Source organism: Notechis scutatus, chromosome 1 (assembly GCF_049901735.1).
Source record: "Notechis scutatus isolate UNSWTSFEM ecotype Mainland chromosome 1, rNotScu1.2, whole genome shotgun sequence".
Taxonomy (NCBI): domain Eukaryota; kingdom Metazoa; phylum Chordata; class Lepidosauria; order Squamata; family Elapidae; genus Notechis; species Notechis scutatus.
Window position 1 is genome coordinate 337,670,958 of NC_142009.1, and position 18,508 is coordinate 337,689,465.

The 18,508-nt window shown below is 37.9% G+C and overlaps 1 protein-coding gene across 1 annotated transcript in view; it reads left to right on the forward strand.

Annotated features, from left to right (window-relative positions):
- The window catches only part of LOC148133582 (vomeronasal type-2 receptor 26-like), a 34,816-nt gene that overhangs the window by 13,341 nt on the left and 2,967 nt on the right, over positions 1–18,508 (forward strand). The window contains exon 5 of the mRNA XM_087965744.1: positions 6,456–6,674. Coding sequence (XP_087821870.1) covers positions 6,456–6,674 — 219 coding nt within the window. The remainder of the gene's footprint in view (positions 1–6,455; positions 6,675–18,508) is intronic.

An 18,508-nucleotide genomic window follows, 5' to 3' on the forward strand; every position in this document is an offset into this window, starting at 1 on the left:
ATGAGATTGTGACTCTTAGATTACTCTTTATTAAAGGGTAGCCATCATTTTAGTGCCATTTATTCTTTATCAGATTGTTGGTTTATTCTCTTGTCTTCTGAAAACCAATAAAAATGGCTAAGGGAAGGAGATGAAGTTTGCCAGTCAGAGAGTCAGCCTGACTGCTAGACCATCAACCACACAATGGTAACTACTAAAGTAAACACGAAACTTTTACTTTGTCTTTGAAAAAAGAATCTCTTTTTCTCCAGCTCGGTGTTGGCTTTGAGTTCTCTCCGGGAGAGAGAAGAGTTTATCCTTCCTTCTTCTGGATTAATCCCAAGGAATCTTGTCAGTATGTGGGTTTAGTCCAGCTGCTCCTGCATTTCCAGTGGAACTGGGTTGGGCTTCTGGCCCCTGAAGATGAATGTTTCGTGTCAACTCTGACACCAATGCTCCAGGAGAAGGAGATCTGCCTGGCCTTCACACTAATGCTGCAACTTGATAATGTTCAAATCATTCGAAATAAGTTAATTCTTAATTTCCCTACCTTGTCTAAAACTGAAGTTTTTATTATGTTTGGAGACGCTTTACTTACTATGACTGTAATAGGGGCAGTGTGTTTTTTTGAAAGAGTCATGAAACTATCATTTAGGAATGTTTGTATCTTCACTTCTAATTGGAAACTTGGCATGGAAGAATTGGAAGAAGCATTGCTATATTTAAAACTTTTCCATGGGGTCTTACATTTTAGGGACCACTCTGGGGATATCTCTGAATTGAGCCACTTCCTCCTGTCTTTAGACCCCTTGAACCCTCAAGGAGATGTCTTTCTCCCTACATGGTGGGAATTCATCTTTGGCTGCAAGATCCATAAATCAGGAGAGATCTCTCCAAAGGGGGGGAAACAATGTACAGGAAAGGAGAAAGTGCAGAATCTGCCAAATTACACTTTTGAAAAAAGAATGACAGGTGAAAGTTACAATATCTACAATGCCATTTATGCTGTTTATGCTCTGGCACATGCTTTACATGCAATGTGTGGATCCAGAGTTGGACCGACCATGATGAGGCTTGGAAAGAGAATCTCAAATGTCCAGTCATGGCAGGTAATTTTTTTGGCTTTTGACTCAGTCCACAGATGCTTAGATTGGAAGCTCTCCATATGAATTACTTCTGTTACTGATTAAATGTGTGTATGCTCCCATAGCAATTCATCTGAGACCCTGTCCTGTTTTTTTAGTTTACCATTTGTTGTGTCACTCAGCTTCTTCTCTCAAAACAGCTTCTTATTAATAATGGATGGAAAGTAACAAAAGAGAGAAGCAATGTAGAAGTTAGGAGAAATTTCTTAAGGAATGGTTTACCTTTAGAAGTCAGAGATGCCCCACTGCTGGAGTCATTGAAGAAGAGCCAGGAAATTAAAATTAAAAAAGAGGAATATAAACTTCAGGCTTTTGCCGATGATATGGCATTTATATTAGAAGAATCCTTAGAAACGAGCCCTATACTACTAAGAGAAATAGAAGAATATGGAAAGGTGGCAGGGTTAAAAATTAAGAAAGAAAAAACAAAAGTGCTAACAAAGAACTGCACAAAGGAGCAGAAGGAAGAACTAGAAAATAAATTAGGTATGCAGGTGGTAAATAAAGTAAAATACCTAGGGATCTGATTGACTGCTAGATGCTCGTCGATTAAAAAAGATAATTACGATAAGCTAATAATGCAAATATCTAAAGATTTAGACAATTGGGTTAAATTTCAGTTAAGTTATTGGGACGTATTTCAATAGTAAAAATGAATGTTTTGCCAAAATTGTTGTTTTTGTTTCAAACAGTGCCAGTCAAGTTGGAGAAGAATTTTTGTGTAGAATTAAATAAATCTATATCCAAATTTATATGGCAGAGGAAAAAACCCAGAGTGAAGTATAAATTATTGCAAGATGCCAGGAAAAAAGGAGCATTTGGCCTTCCAGATTTCAAATTATATTACAATGCTGCTATAGTAAATTGGCTTAAAGATTGGGTTAAATTGGAAAAACAGAAGGTTATTAGTACTAGAAGGTTTTGATCTCCAACTTGGCTGGAACACTTTCATGTGTGATGGAAAATCTAAACAACATTCATACTTCCAAAGGCATCATGTAAGAAATGTGTTGTTTAATACCTGGGGAAAGATTTAAAAAAAAAACTACTACCCAAAGGTTCCATTGTGGCTATCTACTTTGGAAGCAGTTACACACCCAAATGTATTGGACTATGAAAATATTGTTTGGTATAAAGGTTTACTGTATGACACTGGAGAGCTGAAAAATAGGAACCAAATACAAATTCAAGGAAAGGAGATAGCATGGTGGCCTTTTGCACAAATACAAACCCATTACAAAAAAGATAGAGAACAATTTGGCTTTAATATGACTCCACAAGAATTAGATAAAATATGGCAAGGAGAGGAAAAGAAAGCAATTAGTAAAATATACAAATACCTTTTGGATTATAAATTAAAAGAAGAAACAGTTAAAGAATTTATGATAATTTGGGCTAAATCATGGGTCATAGTATTGAATTAGATAAGTGGAAACACATTTGGCAAATAAATTATAAACTAACTATGTCAGTCTTGTATAAAGAAAAATTATATAAAATTGTTTATCATTGGCACCTACTTCCTGCGAGACTGGCTAATATGTTCCCCAATCTGCCACCCAATTGTAGGAAATGTAACTATGTGCAAGGAACATACTTCCACATGTGATGTACCTGCCCATGTGCCCAGAAATTTTGGAGAAATATTAGAAAGTGGATCTTAAATATAACAAAACAAAATTTAAAATTTGAACCTGAAACCTTTCTGCTAAGTATGATAGATTTAAACATGGAGAAAAAATACCAATATTTAATTTTGCATATCATAACTGCGGCCAGAAAAAGCGACACACAAAATTGGAAACTTTCTGACATCCCTTCAGAGGATATGGTGATTAAAAAAATACATGAATGCGCTGAGATGGATAGCCTAACCAAACAGTTAAAAAAAAACAAGATAGTGATTATTATGAAAGATAGAACATTTGGTATGAGTGGTTAAAGAAAAGATAATATTTGACATATGGATAAGTTATGGAAAAGATGGGAGACATGCATTTAATTACAAACTACATAGAGAAATTAAAACATTACAAGAATGAAGGAGTTATTGTAACAAGGCAGATCACATCAACAATAAAGATAAAGAAATTTTAACCATTGTTCAATATATGCTATAAAAGGTACATATATGTATGTTGATTTGTCTGTTTTTTTTAAAACAAATTTTATTAATTTTTAAAAACATACAAAACATACAAGATAAACATAAAAAAAATTTCTAAAAATTTCTAAAAATTATTTGAAAGTTTTACAACATTAACACATTTCCTTACAATCACATATTTTCCCTTTCTAACTTGCTTTATTTTCTTCTATCTTTCTCTCCATTGTCCTTTTCTAACCTTTCTCCAAGGTTTTATTAACTCATTCAAACATAAACACATAAGAACACCGAACATATAAACATTAAAAAAAAACATCTTTTCTGAAAGTTGCTTAATACCGGGTCAAAACTCTTTGTACAGACACCAACTCAAATTCATATTCATTTTATATGCCATTCCATATCATTATTACCATTTTCAATTTTTTATATAGCTTCTTCTCTCTCTTAGATTCTCTTAATTTTATTTTATTTATCTCATCTCAATTCAAATCATAATATTTATTATTCTTTGTCTGTTTATTTCCAGCTATCGATTTATCTTTCTTCTTTAAAAAAAAAGCTTCTCCTGTACACTAATTGGAGTATGACGCCTTTACCTCTTTCCCCTACATTTATAATACTTAATATAAAATACCTAACTTACATTGGGATTCTATTTGGTACATTCTAAAATTATACAATATTATCAATACCAATACTAATCTATTCATTAATATTCATATTCTTTTATATCATAAACACTTAGCACATTACTTTTCAATTAATTAACATACTTTTGTGGGAGCACCTACTTTCCATAATTATTCCCCCCCACGTCACATATTTTAAATCATTATTTCATTAAGGTATTCCTGCTTCTCCTACTTCAAATCTCTCCTTTCAACAAAAAAAATTTCCACTGAAATAACACAATCTTATTAATATTGACATTCATTTGTATCTTTCTCTCCAACTCCTTTATATCTTAACCATTTTATCCATTTCAATTAAATAACATGCCTTTTGGGAATACTTATATTTTCCACAATTATTTCCCCCCACATCATATCTCAAATCCTTATTTCATAAAATGTTCCCCTTTTCTTAAGACAAGTTTCACTAAGTTATATTAAACATTTTATCACACTTTAAATTACACATTATTTCCAACTTTCTAAAATTATTTCTAAATACAAATATAAAAAACAATCTTATGTACCTTTAGAATCCCTTTATCAATAAAGTTTACCCATTATCTCTAAAAAGCTTTTGTTTCTTTACATCTTGCTCTCTACTATTGAGGCTTCTCGTCCCCTTTCTCCCTTGCTTATTCTTCTCTCTGTACTCTTTACCTTTTTGCCTCTCCACCTCCCTTTTTCTCTGCTTTCCTCCTTTCTGTTGTCTTCTAACATAATATCTCTTTTTCATCTTATTTTTCTCTTTTTTGATTGCTTTTATAGGTCTTAAAGTCTCTTTTTCCTTTTTCTCTTTCTCCTTTCCTTCCCCAGCCAAAGTCACTTGTTCATCAAAAATGGCTTCTTCTTTGTCCTAGTCATCCTGTTGTCCATTCAATTTTACATAAGTGTAGACCGCCATTTCTAAATACTGAAAAAGAGTATCAAAAATATCCTTCCCTTCTTGCTTTTCTTTCTCATATTTTTGATATAAAAGTTTCAATCTGTCCACAAGTAATGCCATTATAAAGAGAAAAAGTTTTCCCAAGCAACCACCCAAGTGCTTTTAATCAGAGATAATTCTCAAAAGTGGTAAAATCACCAAGCAATCCAAGTAGGTTAATTCTTTTAAGCACTTTCTCCTTCAATTTCTCTTTCTGGGATTGGAGTTTGATCACAAAGTTCCATTTAATATATATCTTTCAGAAGCCTTATTAGTGTTTATAGCTCTTTAAAAATCCAGGCAGTCTTCTCCTTATTTTCAAATTCTAATCCAATTTTCCCCTCTCCCTTCCCACTCACAGCAAAAAAAAAAAAATTTAAGTCTTTTTTTTAAAAAAATCATTCAGAAATCCTTATCTCTTCAGTATTTAATTACCTAGATTTTCAGATTTCTCTTGTTATTCCATCCGCTGTCACGTTAGGAAGGAGAGTGAAGAAAAAAAAACTTTCCCTTTTAGAATTCTGTGCGCCGCTTGTAACTCTCTCTGGAAACAATGTAGCAACTTCTCCGTAGCAATTTTCAAGCCCCAGGAAACTTTCTTATCCCTTGGCAACTTTATCCCGGTCCAGAAACAACTCTCACAATTTCTCCGATTTTCTTCCTCCTGCACAATCTTATCCGTTTGCAGGTTTCTTCATGGCGGCCATTACTGACCGCCGCTCCTCCGCCTCGGGAAAAGGGGTTTTGCTGGCTGGGGAGGGGGTCTGCAACACCCCTTGCCCCCTTTCCAGATCCCCTGTCTTCAGCTGCCCCTGCAGGGCAGCTATATCCCCCAGATCCAAACGGATCGGGGGAACCTTGGCAGTGAGCTCGGCAGGGATCGCCCTGGATTGAAAATCCCTGCCGCTGCCAAAGCCTCGCAAACCGGAAGGGGTTTTGTCTGTTTTAAATGTAAGTCAAATAAATGTTTTTTTTTTCCAATAAAATAAAATAAAGACACAGGATAGCCACTTGTCTAAAACTGTATAGGGTCTGTTTCTTGAGCAGGAGGTTGGACTAGAATACCTCCAATTTCCCTTCCAATACTGTGATTCTGTTTCTATATCAATCCTAGCACAGAGCAAGATTCAAAATGGTCCTAATGGGTTCCTGGTCTGAAATTCATCAGAATTTCCTGCATCAAAGGCTGAAATGTTGGACCTCTCTGAATAGTGAAGTGACCAACCAGTTCAGATGCTTTCTTCACATGGCCCAGTTCATCAAACCTGGTTCCTGCATTCTGCAGATTTTGACAATGAGCTAGAGAAAACCATTGGAATTTTCCATGGTTCTGGTAGAAATTATTTATTCATTTCAAACATTCATTTATCAGTTAACAAGAACTTGGGCCAAACTTGTGTTTTCATCAAATTGGAGTTGAAAGCAGGCCCAGTGATAAAGGGGAAACTTTTAGTTTCAGAATTAAATATGCCTGATTCCTCAGATCGCCACCAAGAGGTGGAACTAGCTTCTCAAATATAAACTCAACTTCTCAAGATGGCCATTATGTGATGGTAGAAGCCATGATGTCTCATTTGTAGCTCTAGCCCAAATACTTCAATTCCTGAAGGTCTCTTCTCTTTCAGATTCTTGCCTATTTGAGGAATGTGCAGTTCAACAACAGTGCTGGAGATAAAGTCTCCTTCTCAGAAGATGGGCTGGGATCTAGTCATTATGATCTTCTCAATTGGGTACTCTACCCCAATCGATCTTATATCCCCATGAAGGTTGGGCAAGAAAATCCTGAGGCTCCCCCAGGCCAGGATTTCACCATTAAATCTGATGGAATCATCTGGGCCACAAAGGTGAGCTGCAAGGAAATGTTGTAAGTTCAGGGAAAGATGCAGAACATCCTTCTAACTTGAAAAATAATCAATTGAGTAAGAAATCATGCCAGTCATTTGGTGAAAAATCTGCTTTGCTGTAACACATTTCAGGTCTGATTTGTGTCAGTGCCACTGTCCTGAATCCTCCAGCAGCTGTTCCTGGTTTTTGATAGACAATGGTGAACAATTTGGTTAGAAGTGATTCTGAGCATAGAACTGGGAATGTGGAATAGGAATAGGAATGTGGAACCAATTAAAGAATTCATTGGTATTTCTCTTTTAGACCATCCCCTTTGCCAGGTGTGGCATGAAGAGGTGCCAAGCAGGAGAGAGGAGAAGAGTTCCAGAGGGCGAGCAGGTTTGCTGCTACCAGTGTGAGGCTTGTCCAGAAGGGACCTTTTCTAATCAGACAGGTAGACCAGACTTTAAATCTTAATCCTCCAGAATCAAAGGAAGACATTCATTAAATCAATCTATTTTTGTTCTTGTTGTCATTTCTGATGAGATTGACATCCACTCAGACTTTTCAGCAGAACCTTTCAGTAAACTGCCCTACCACAGAGGACACCTTTCATAATCCTCAGAAATTGCTTGCAGGATAGATTTGGGGAAGAATTTATGAATCCCCAACATGCATTTCCACTCCTACTCTCACATCCAATTGGGAAAACAAACTTCCAATCTTTTCCTAAGGATGTGGGGTGTGTGGTCCAAATCTTTAATTTTTATCATTTAGTGCATGCCTCTTCCATCGGCTCTATCCATCTCTGAGCAAATTGATCTTCCAGACAAAAAGGAGATCCATCTATCTCTCTTCAATAGAGGAGGAATCAAAAAAATCTGAATGAACAGGACTTCCGGTTTGAGCTTCTTCAGCGACAGACCAAAACCTCGTCTCTCCGAGGCTTCGATCCGTGCTCGCCACTGGAGCGCCCCGAGCCGGCTGGTTTTGGGGATAAGCCACCCCGTAGAGGTGGTGAAGAGGGGGGAGACTGCCTGCAGGGTTGAGGACAGCCGCATCTCTCCTCCCCAGCTGGCCATTACTCCCTTTCCCAAAGGCGGTTGTAGCGGTGCTCAGAAATGGCCACCACAAAGAAGAACCCAACCGGAAAAGAATGTGCAGGAAGAAGATAAGAAGAGAAAATTTTGGTTGACCGGGTCAAACACAAAAAGCAACAAATAAGGTACCCTGGAATTTAAACTTAACAACATTGTTCCCAAAGAAGATTTTGAAGCTGCGAAGGAGAGAGAAGGGAAAGGATTAGGTGTTTTTTTTCTTCCCTTCCTATACTGATTGCTAAGAGACTTAAGCAAGAAATTGAAAAAAAAATCCACTTTGACATTAATAGGCATCTAAGCTGAAAATAAAAGTCAAAGGGATAATAAAGATTTATGAACATTTAAAAGTTTTTAAAAGCAGGAAAGGAGAAAAAAAATAAAAGGGTAGGATCTGGAAAAATGGAGGAGACTGCCTGGAATTAAGGAATGGAACTGTAATTAAAAAGAACTTACAGTGAAATTTTAACAAGATTCCTCAAAGATACACTTTAATTGAAACTTGGTAACAAAATAATAGAACCCCAGGAAGAGAAAGTGGAAAAAAGAAGCTAGTAGAAAAAGCCTTGGAGTATTTGGATTATTTGGTGATTTTTGGTTTTTGCATGTAGATGACTAAAATTAACCGGGTGGTTGTTTAAAAGTTTTTAAAATGGTAGCACTCTTAGAAGAACTGAAAACGGAACGTAAAAAATGGAAAGAAGATGCACAAGAAGGGAGAAGTTCTTTTGGCTTCGTGTTTCAATTCTTAGAAATGGAGATCTGGAACTATGAGAAGCAACAAGAAACGGTTGCAGAACAAGAAGATTGGGACAAAGAAGAAGCCATCTTTAATGATCAAATAATTTTAAGTGGGGAAAAAAGAAAAGTGGGGAAAGAGGGTGAAAGGTTTAAGACTAGAAAAAACAACCGAAAAGAAGAACAATTTGAAAGATAAGTATAATATTACAAAGCAACAGAAGAGGGGATTACAGATGAAAGAGTTAGAAGTAGAGAGACGATGGGGTAAAAAGGGGAGGGAGAAGAAGAGGGGAAAGAAGGCAAGGAAAAGAAGTTGTAAATGGCGACGCCCAACTAGGAAGGTGAAGCTCTCGCTCCTGGACCACTATCTCCCTATAAAGCCATCACCTGCACCAGAAACCACTTTTAAAGCTGCTGTTACACCAGTAACCGTGAGTAAACCTGAGTCCAAAAAACAAGCCCAAAAACGCTAGATTCTGAAGCTGTGGAGCCCAAATATTCCTGCTAACAGATCCGGAGCCCTCCTCTCCTTCCCCAGAGAAGCGAAGCCCTTTCCTTCACTCGGAGCCTGCCTGCGGACTGCTAACAACCTACCTTCATTTAAATCCCTCACACAGCTGATAGAAGTTATCTTCCATGCCAGACAATGCATTTCCTTTAATATCCCCCACGCAGTTTTCACCGCCACATCGGTCAGCTGGCAAAAAAAAAAAAAAAAACGAGGGAGGAAAAAGCCCTGAGGCTCTTAGTAGCCAAAAGTCACCCTGGACGGCAGAGGAATGCTTTTGAGACTGACTCGAAGAAAACCTCTCCATCCGAACTAAAAAGAGACTTAGCATGGCTAAATCAAAGCTGTGACAGAAGTAAAAAAGAAAGGAAAGATCTTGTAACAGCGTGCTTAATCTTGGTAAAAATCACTCCAATTTCTGCAGTGGAATTTTCCTTGGAAAGTGGGACTCTAAGGAGGAAAATAGCTGCGATTAACGATCTGGAGTTACTGTCAGATTTAGTTAAAAGTAAAGGACAGATTGGATTGGTTAACCCAAACTTCTGGACTGTATTTTTACTACTACTCAACTTGAAGAGCTTTAAGAAACTATTGCAAAACAATCTTATTCAGAGACATATTGATTGTAGTCAAAGTGTTTAATTCAGCAAGTTTTACTCTATTTCAAAAACCCTTTGAACATCGTGTTACAACCTTTTGTTTACAGAGTAATAGCAATCTGCTATTACAAAGAGCAATAAATTCCTCTCATTCAGTCAACTACAGCTGCTAGTAAAACAATTAACCCTTTCCTTGCAGACTCTTAATACTACCTCATTACTTTAATCAAACACTGATTAATTCATTACCTCAAAACTTACAACTTTTCTACCTCATCACCTATATCAACGATTAAATAATCAATTTCTATAAAATATTTTATTAATGGTTTAATTGATTTATTGTTTTAATTGATTAGTGTGATTAGAGTGTTTAGTGCAAATAGTGTGATTACTGACTAGTTTAAAAGATCAAGATTCATGTAATTTAATTAAATAGTAAAACCAATGATTTAGTGAATTTAAATGAACAGTGTGATTAATGATTACTGTAATTAATTGATTAGTGATTAGAGTAATTAATTGATTAGGCTGATTGTTGCTCAGGAATATTATCTGACTAGAGAGATTACTGCAATTGATTGATTGGTGTGATATTGGCTATATAGATTACCGAAAATTGTTCCTTTAATTAATTCAATCAACGTACTATCTTAACAAACCTACCATGCCAAAAAGAAAATCCAATGCCAAACCACAACCTAAAGAGAAGATAATCCCCACCAATGAACCACAAGACTCCTGCACATGCCTTAAATGCTACAAAAATCTAAAGGATAATGAAAATTCCATCAAATGTTCTCTGTGTAAAAAATACGCTCATCATGACTGCTTGGGATTAACCAAGCAATTTATTCAATACCTGGAATCATCCAATGAGTTTCCATATCTCTGCAAACCATGCAAACCCAAACTGGATCTGTTGGAAAGAGTTGATACCATTGAAACCATTGAAACATCCCTTAACACCATAGTAGCATCCCTGGACGCCGTAAAAGAAAGAATATCCAACCTTGAAAAAAAAGACACAACGCAAAAACCTGAACATCCAATAGCTACTAACCACATCTCTACCCAACAACCACAACCCAATCCAAAACCCAATCCACAAATAAACACAACCCAGACAAATATTGATATCCCAATCCTCATCAGAGAAGCTGTTGAGCATGAACGGAAACGTCCAAACGCCATCTTATTTGGTCTAGAGGACATCAATGACAATGATGACATCACAACTGTCCGAAACATCATCAGTGATTATCAAGCATCAACCATCTCCGCTGATGAAATACTTGACATTTCCCGCATTGGCCGAGAGCTCAAAAACAGAGACGGCTCTGTGGCCCCACGCTTGTGCAGGGTCATTTGCAAAAATGAATCAAGCAAACGTAAATTCATTTACACTATAAATTCACTCGCCAAAACCAACACCAACCATAAGAGCCTCCGTTGTCGCCCTGACCTAACCATACAGCAACGTGCCCGCTCCCGTGTACTCCGCACCGAACTCAAAAAACGTCTAGACAATGGAGAGAAGGACCTGTACATTGACTACCATGCTGACTGTATCAAAAGTAAGCCACACAACCCGCAACTCAGCTTTAACCCTCAACCACAACCCTAGCTCAACCGATCCACCATCACCCAAGACTAGGCATGCACGCCCCTAACTACCTCAATTCCAACTACTGCTGGCCTTAAATGCAAACTACTCAATGCAAGAAGCCTCGTGAATAAAATACCTGAATTTTTCCTCCTACTAAATATGGCTAAATTCGACATTATATTTGTCTGTGAAACATGGCTCAATGCATCTCTCCCTGACTCCATTACCACAGTAAGAGACTATCATGTTTACCGATCAGATCGTGAAATTCGTAGAGGAGGTGGTGTTGCTATCTTCTATAAAAAGTCCTTACATCTAAAAAATATCCAAGTTACCCAGGAGCTTGCTCTTCCTGAGACCATCATCTGTGAACTATCCTTAAATATAACAATTCGATTCTTACTATGTTACAGAGCACCTGATTATGACATCGAACATGTAAACAAGCTAAATACATTACTAACATGGGCTGCATCCTGCCCATACCCTTTTATCTTTCTTGGCGATTTCAATCTACCTCATATTGACTGGACCCTAAATGATTGTACAACTGAAATCATACACACAACCTTCTACAATGCTATTACAAATCTGGGACTGGAACAACTAGTAACCAACAACACTAGACTAAACAACTGCCTCGATCTCATCTTCTGCAATAGTTTGAATTTAATTTACGGAATACAAACTAAAGAACCCTTTTTCCAGCAGTGACCACAATATGATTGACTTTTGTCTCAACATATGCCCACACAAAAATCACCACAATGATGTAATCCCCAATTGTAACTTCAAAAAAGGCAACTATGATCTTATAGACAACGATCTCTCATCCCTTGATTGGCAATCTCTATTCACTGGATGCAATACTGTTGAAGACCATTACAACATATTTTTACTTGAAGTCAAAAGAGTCATCAAACTATATGTACCAACAACAACTCCCAAAACAAAACAAAAAAGCAGATTACCCATAACAATAAGGAAACTTCAATCCAAAAAGAGATCACTCTGGCGGAAAAACAAATCTGGTCACGTTGCCAATTTCAAAAGACGATACAAAAATTTATGCCACCAGATAAAGACCGAATGCATCAATTATCACATTAAACAAGAGGAAAACCTTCTAAGCACCAATTCCACCCGTGCTTTTTACAATTTTGTAAACAACAAACTAAAAGACTCAAGGTCTATCCCACCCTTGATAGGACCTGATGGTAAAGACTGCAACGACGACACCATTAAAGCCAACATCTTTAACACATTCTTCGGCTCAGTATTTGTAAACAGCAATGGATCATGCCCAGTATTTCCTAGCCGTACCACAGATAACAACAATGATCTAATACATATCGATTTTACAGAAGACAATGTTGAAAAAGCACTACGCAATCTAAAACCATCTCTATCTATTGGACCGGATGGAATATGTGCCTACTTCTTAAAAAAGCTATCCACTGCCATAGCCAAACCTCTAAGCATAATCTTTGAAAAATCTTTCAGGACCAGCTCCTTGCCTAACCTATGGTCACAAGCCACAGTCATCCCCATCTTCAAAAAGGGAGACCCCAGCCTAGTTGAAAATTACAGACCAATCTCCTTATGCTGCGTCACCTGTAAAGTCATGGAATCAATTATTAACAAATCCTTCATCCTCCACTTAGAGACAAATAACCTACTTTCCAAAAAACAATTTGGTTTCAGAAAAAAACTATCCTGTAATCTGCAACTCTTACACTGCAAAAACATATGGACGACACAACTCGATCAGGGCAAAGCAATAGACGCAATCTACATAGACTTCTGTAAAGCCTTTGATTCAGTGGTACACGACAAACTACTCCTAAAAATAAAATCCTATGGTATCTCTGGACAACTGAATAACTGGATAGAAGCATTCCTGTCAAACAGACGACAAATGGTCAAAATTGGGAGCGTCCTATCAAATTCAGTACCTGTCAATAGTGGTGTCCCCCAAGGCAGTGTTCTAGGACCAACTCTCTTCATACTCTACATAAATGACCTCTGTGATCATATTAAGAGCAATTGCGTTCTCTTCGCTGATGATGTAAAGCTGTTCAATACCACAGACAATACTGCTACCCTACAAAAAGATCTTGACTATGTATCAGAATGGTCAAACAAATGGCAACATCAAATCTCAACAAATAAATGCTCTGTCTTACATATTGGCAAAAAAATCAGAAAATAAAATACAAGCTGAATAGTCAAGATCTTGTTGATGACCCAAGCTCTGTAAAGGACCTTGGAATACTCACCTCTAATGATCTAAGTGCTAGAGCCCACTGCATCTACATAGCCAAAAAGGCATTAAGAGTTGTTAACCTAATCCTACGTAGCTTTTTCTCTGGTAATATCACACTACTAACCAGAGCATACAAAACATTTGCTAGACCAATACTCGAATACAGTTCATCAGTCTGGAACCCACATTACGTATCTGATATTATCACAATTGAGAAAGTCCAGAAATATTTCACAAGAAGAGTTCTCCACTCCTCTACTCGTTGTAGAATACCTTATGCCACCAGACTTGAAATTCTAGAACTAGAAAACCTTGAATTACGCCGTCTTCGGTCTGATTTAAGCATGGTATATAAAATCATACATTGCAATGTCCTACCTGTCAATGAATACTTCAGCTTCAACCATAACAACACAAGAGCACACAATAGATACAAACTCAAAGTTAACCGCACCAAACTTGATTGCAGGAAATACGACTTCAGCAATAGAGTGGTCAATGTCTGGAATACTCTACCCGACTCTGTAGTTTCTTCCCCAAACCCCAAAAACTTTAACCTTAGACTGTCTACTATTGACCTCACCCCTTTCCTAAGAGGTCTGTAGGGGGCGTGCATAAGCGCACCAACGTGCCTACCGTCCCTGTCCTATTGTTTCTCTTATTCTTCTTTTATTTTTCTTATATGTACCCATTTCATGTATTCACAACTATGTATACACTTATACTTATTATCTTGTAAACAATTGGCAAATCAAATAAATAAATAAAGAAAGAAAGAAATGGAGAAACAGAGAAAAGATATAAGGATTGTAACCATAAGCTTGTGTAGAGATAATGGGTGAAAATTTAATTGCAAAAGGGATTCTGCAAAGGTACATAAGATAGCATTGTTATATTACAAATAGAAATAATTTTAGAAAATATGATGATCGATAAAATATTTACTGTAATATATATATGGCCTTCGGCTTTGTTCGGGTATTTTCCCACGTCATTGTAGTTGTTCTTTTAAAGTTGTAGCAACGTTTCAGCAGAATCTCATCTGCCATCATCAGGCTTCTGTGTTGTGTCCGTCTGTGAGTCAGACTTTTACAGTGGTTTCAGATTTAAATTGGGGGCAGCCTATTGCTGTGCCAGAATGGTTTTTTCTTCATCCTGATTGGTTGGGAGTCTTGGTCTGTGTTTATTGGTCTCGGAGTTTGCTGTGTTCTGCTTGATTGGTGTCTCTAATATCTTCTGTCTGTTTTTTGGCTCTTTTTGTATCTTGATTGGCTGGCAGCATTGTGTTACTTTATTGGAGGCCTTTAGTGCAGCTTGGCTTCGGGTAAATGGACGGCTATCATTAGTTAGGAAGCTGGGTTTCATCTGGGTGCCTGGTTGGGATGTGTTTGAGCTGGAGGTATCAGGGGGGATCTGTTTGTGCCCAGGTGTTTGCCTGGCTTGTGGTGTGGAGATTTTTTTGTTTGTGAGTGCAGGCTTCCAAATGATTGACAGCCTGGTGGAATCATCTCTTCTATTCATGCTTTCTGGTCTTTCTTCAATCTCTATGGCTTCTCTGATGATTCTGTGGCTAGGGTTTTCTATAGTGGCTAGGGTTTTGGTGCCACTGAAGTTGATGTTATGACCTGTGGCTTCCATGTGTTGGACTAGTGAGGAAGTGTGTTCCAGCTTTTTGACTGCATTTTTGTGTTCATCCAGGCGGGTACTTATTCTTCTATTGGTCTGTCCAATGTATGTGGCTGGGCATGATGCACAGGGGACTTTGTATATGCCTTGGTTTTCCAGGTCAATTTTATCTTTGGGGTTGCTAAGGATGGCTGCTATTTTTCTGTCTGTTTTGAAGGCAGTCTTGATGTGATGTCTGTGTAATACCTTACTAATTTTGTCTGTAGTACCTCTTATGTAGGGCAGGACAGCTGTTCCATAGGTCTGTTCATCTTCTGGGTCTCTATTATGTTTCAGTGTGTTTTTGTGGATCAAGTTGGTGATTTTGCTTTTGTGGAAGCCGTTGGCTGTCAGTACTTTAGTCAGGGTGCATAGTTCAGTCTTAATGTGTGTCTTGTCTGCCAGGCGTTTGGTTCTGGTAATTAGTGTTTTGGCCACGGAGTTTATCTGTGCTGGGTGGTGGTGGGATTGGGCGTTGAGGTAGAGGTTGGTGTGTGTTTTCTTCTGGTATATGGTGTGTCCTAGTGTGCCATCTGTTTTTTTGTAGATTAGTACATCTAGGAATGGTAGTTGTTTGTTTGTTTCCGTTTCCATGGTGAACTTGATTTTGGGGGGTGTGCTGTTTAGGCGTGTTAGGAAATTGTTTAGGTTTTCTTTTCCATGGGGCCAAATCACAAATGTGTCATCGATGTATCTTAACCATAGTTTGGGTTTGTGGGTGGCATTGGCCAGGGCTCTGGATTCGAATTCTTCCATGAACAGGTTTGCAATGACGGGTGACAATGGTGATCCCATAGGGGCTCCTTCAATTTGTTGGTATCTTTGTCCTTTGTATATGAAATATGTGTTGGTTAAGCAGTGTTCTGTTAGTTCCATGAGGTGTTTAGCTGGTTGGTATTTGTTTTTGATGATTTCAAGGGTCTCTTTTATCGGGACTTGAGTGAATAGTGAAACCACGTCAAAACTTACAAGCAGATCTTCTTGCTCCACATGTAGATCTTTGATCATTTCCAAGAAGTGGTATGAGTTTTGTACATGTGAAAGAGATCCAACAGATGATCATCCCAAGAGAAAAATCTTCCAGATGCCCCAAACTATACGGCCTCCCAAAAATACACAAAGAAGGCATACCTCTCAGACCCATAGTCAGCTCCAGAGGAGCACCACTACAAAACCTAGCAAAACACTTAGCAAAACAGCTACAGCCCCATGCTGAAACAGCAGCTTCACATGTACAGAGACACCAATCAAGCAGAACACAGCAAACTCCGAGACCAATAAACACAGACCAAGACTCCCAACCAATCAGGATGAAGAAAAAACCATTCTGGCACAGCAATAGGCTGCCCCCAATTTAAATCTTAAACCACTGTAAAAGTCTGACTCACAGATGGACACAATACAGAAGCCTGATGATGGCAGATGAGATTCTGCTGAAACGTTGCTACAACTTTAAAAGAACAACTACAATGACGTGGGAAAATACCCGAACAAAGAATATAGTCTCTATTTTAAGAATGTACCAAGCAGAACTCGATTTGAAGTTATGCATTATATTGAATGCTATAATCTTAAAGGTATACATTGAAGCTTAAATAAGTGTTTGAATGGATAAAATTAAAGGATATAAAGGTGTCATACTCTAATTGGTAACTACAGGAAAAACTGCTTAATAAGAAAAGATAATGTGAAATTGAAACAGGACAGACAAAAGTATAAATATGATGATTTGAATTGAGATGAGATAATTAAAACAAAGTTGAAAAAATTAAAAGAGGGGAAAAACTATGTAGAAAATATAGAATGGTAATAAGATATGGAATAGAATATAAAAATGAGCATGAAATTGAGTTTTGTGTCTGTATGAAGAAGTGATAACCTGGGACCATGCTATTTTCAAAAAAGATGTGAAAACCCAAATAAAGTCCCCCCCCCCCTCAAAAAAAGTCTGAATGAACAGATTTGAAGTACAAAGCAGAGAGGTTAAGGCAGGTATAATATACACACAAACAAAATAGCAGCATTCTTGGATAACAGATCTGTCGGACTTGTATGGGATCCATTATAAAGTGAGGGAGAAAATAGGCAGTAATCTCAACCTGAAAGCCACATTCTCAAGGAAATGCCCAGGGAATGGATAGCTGGAACTGACCTAATCCTCATCACTGGCTAATCGTATCATCATAATGGAAGGAAAATTTGTTCTTTTGGATGCCCTATAAATAGCACAGGGGATTATTTCATTACTCTCTTTGTGGATAGATAAACAGCAAAAAGGCAACATGTGTATCACTTTTGTGGGAGGGATAATGTGCATGGTAGTTGCTCAATAAATCCTTAGACAAAGACTTTTGATTTCAGATGCAGCTCACTGTGAACCCTGCTCAGAAGACCAATATCCCAACAAGGACAATGACCAATGCATTGCCAAGAAGATCCACTTCCTTGCCTACCAAGACACCCTGGGATATATTTTAGTTTTTCTTTTTCTCTCAGTGATCACATCTGCAGTCCTGGTGATTTTCTATAAACATCATGACACACCAATCGTCAAAGCTAACAACCGAGATCTCACCTACATCCTCTTGGCCTCCCTCCTGCTCTGCTTCCTCTGTTCCTTCCTTTTCATTGGTCATCCCGGGAAGCTCACCTGTCTCTTCCAACAATCTGCCTTTTCCATTCTCTTTTCCCTTGCATTTTCCTCTGTGTTGGCAAACACTGTCATGGTGGTTCTTGCCTTCATGGCCACCAAGCCAGGAAACAAGACAAGGAAACTCTTAGGAAAACCACTGACCAACTCCATTGTCATAGCCTGTCCTCTGATCCAAGCACTCCTTTGTGCCACCTGGCTGGGAACCTCTCCCCCATTTCCCAACTTCGACTTTCATTCCTTGTATGGAGAGATCATCTTGGAATGTAAGCAAGGCTCACCTGTAATGTTTTACTGTGTCCTCTCTTACCTAGGACTTTTGGCTCTTGTCAGTTTCACAATGGCCTTCCGGGCTAGGAAATTGCCTGACAGCTTTAATAAAGCCATGTTCATTACTTTTAGCATGCTGGTCTTTTGCAGTGTTTGGATCTTCTTCCTCCCCTCCTACCTGAGCACTAAAGGGAAGTCTATGGTGGCTGTGGAGATTTTCTCCATTTTGGCCTCTGGAGCTGCTCTCTTGGCTTGTATCTTTTCCCCCAAATGCTACATTATTCTGCTGAGGCCTGATCTGAATTGTAGAGAAAATATAGTAAGGAACAAGAATTTCTAATTAATGCTAGGAGTTGCCTCATTTATATTTGTCTTTGTTGCATGTTTAGAATGTGACAAGATTTCTAATAAATGATGACGTGAAGGAGGAATTTGTCCATAAAGAATTC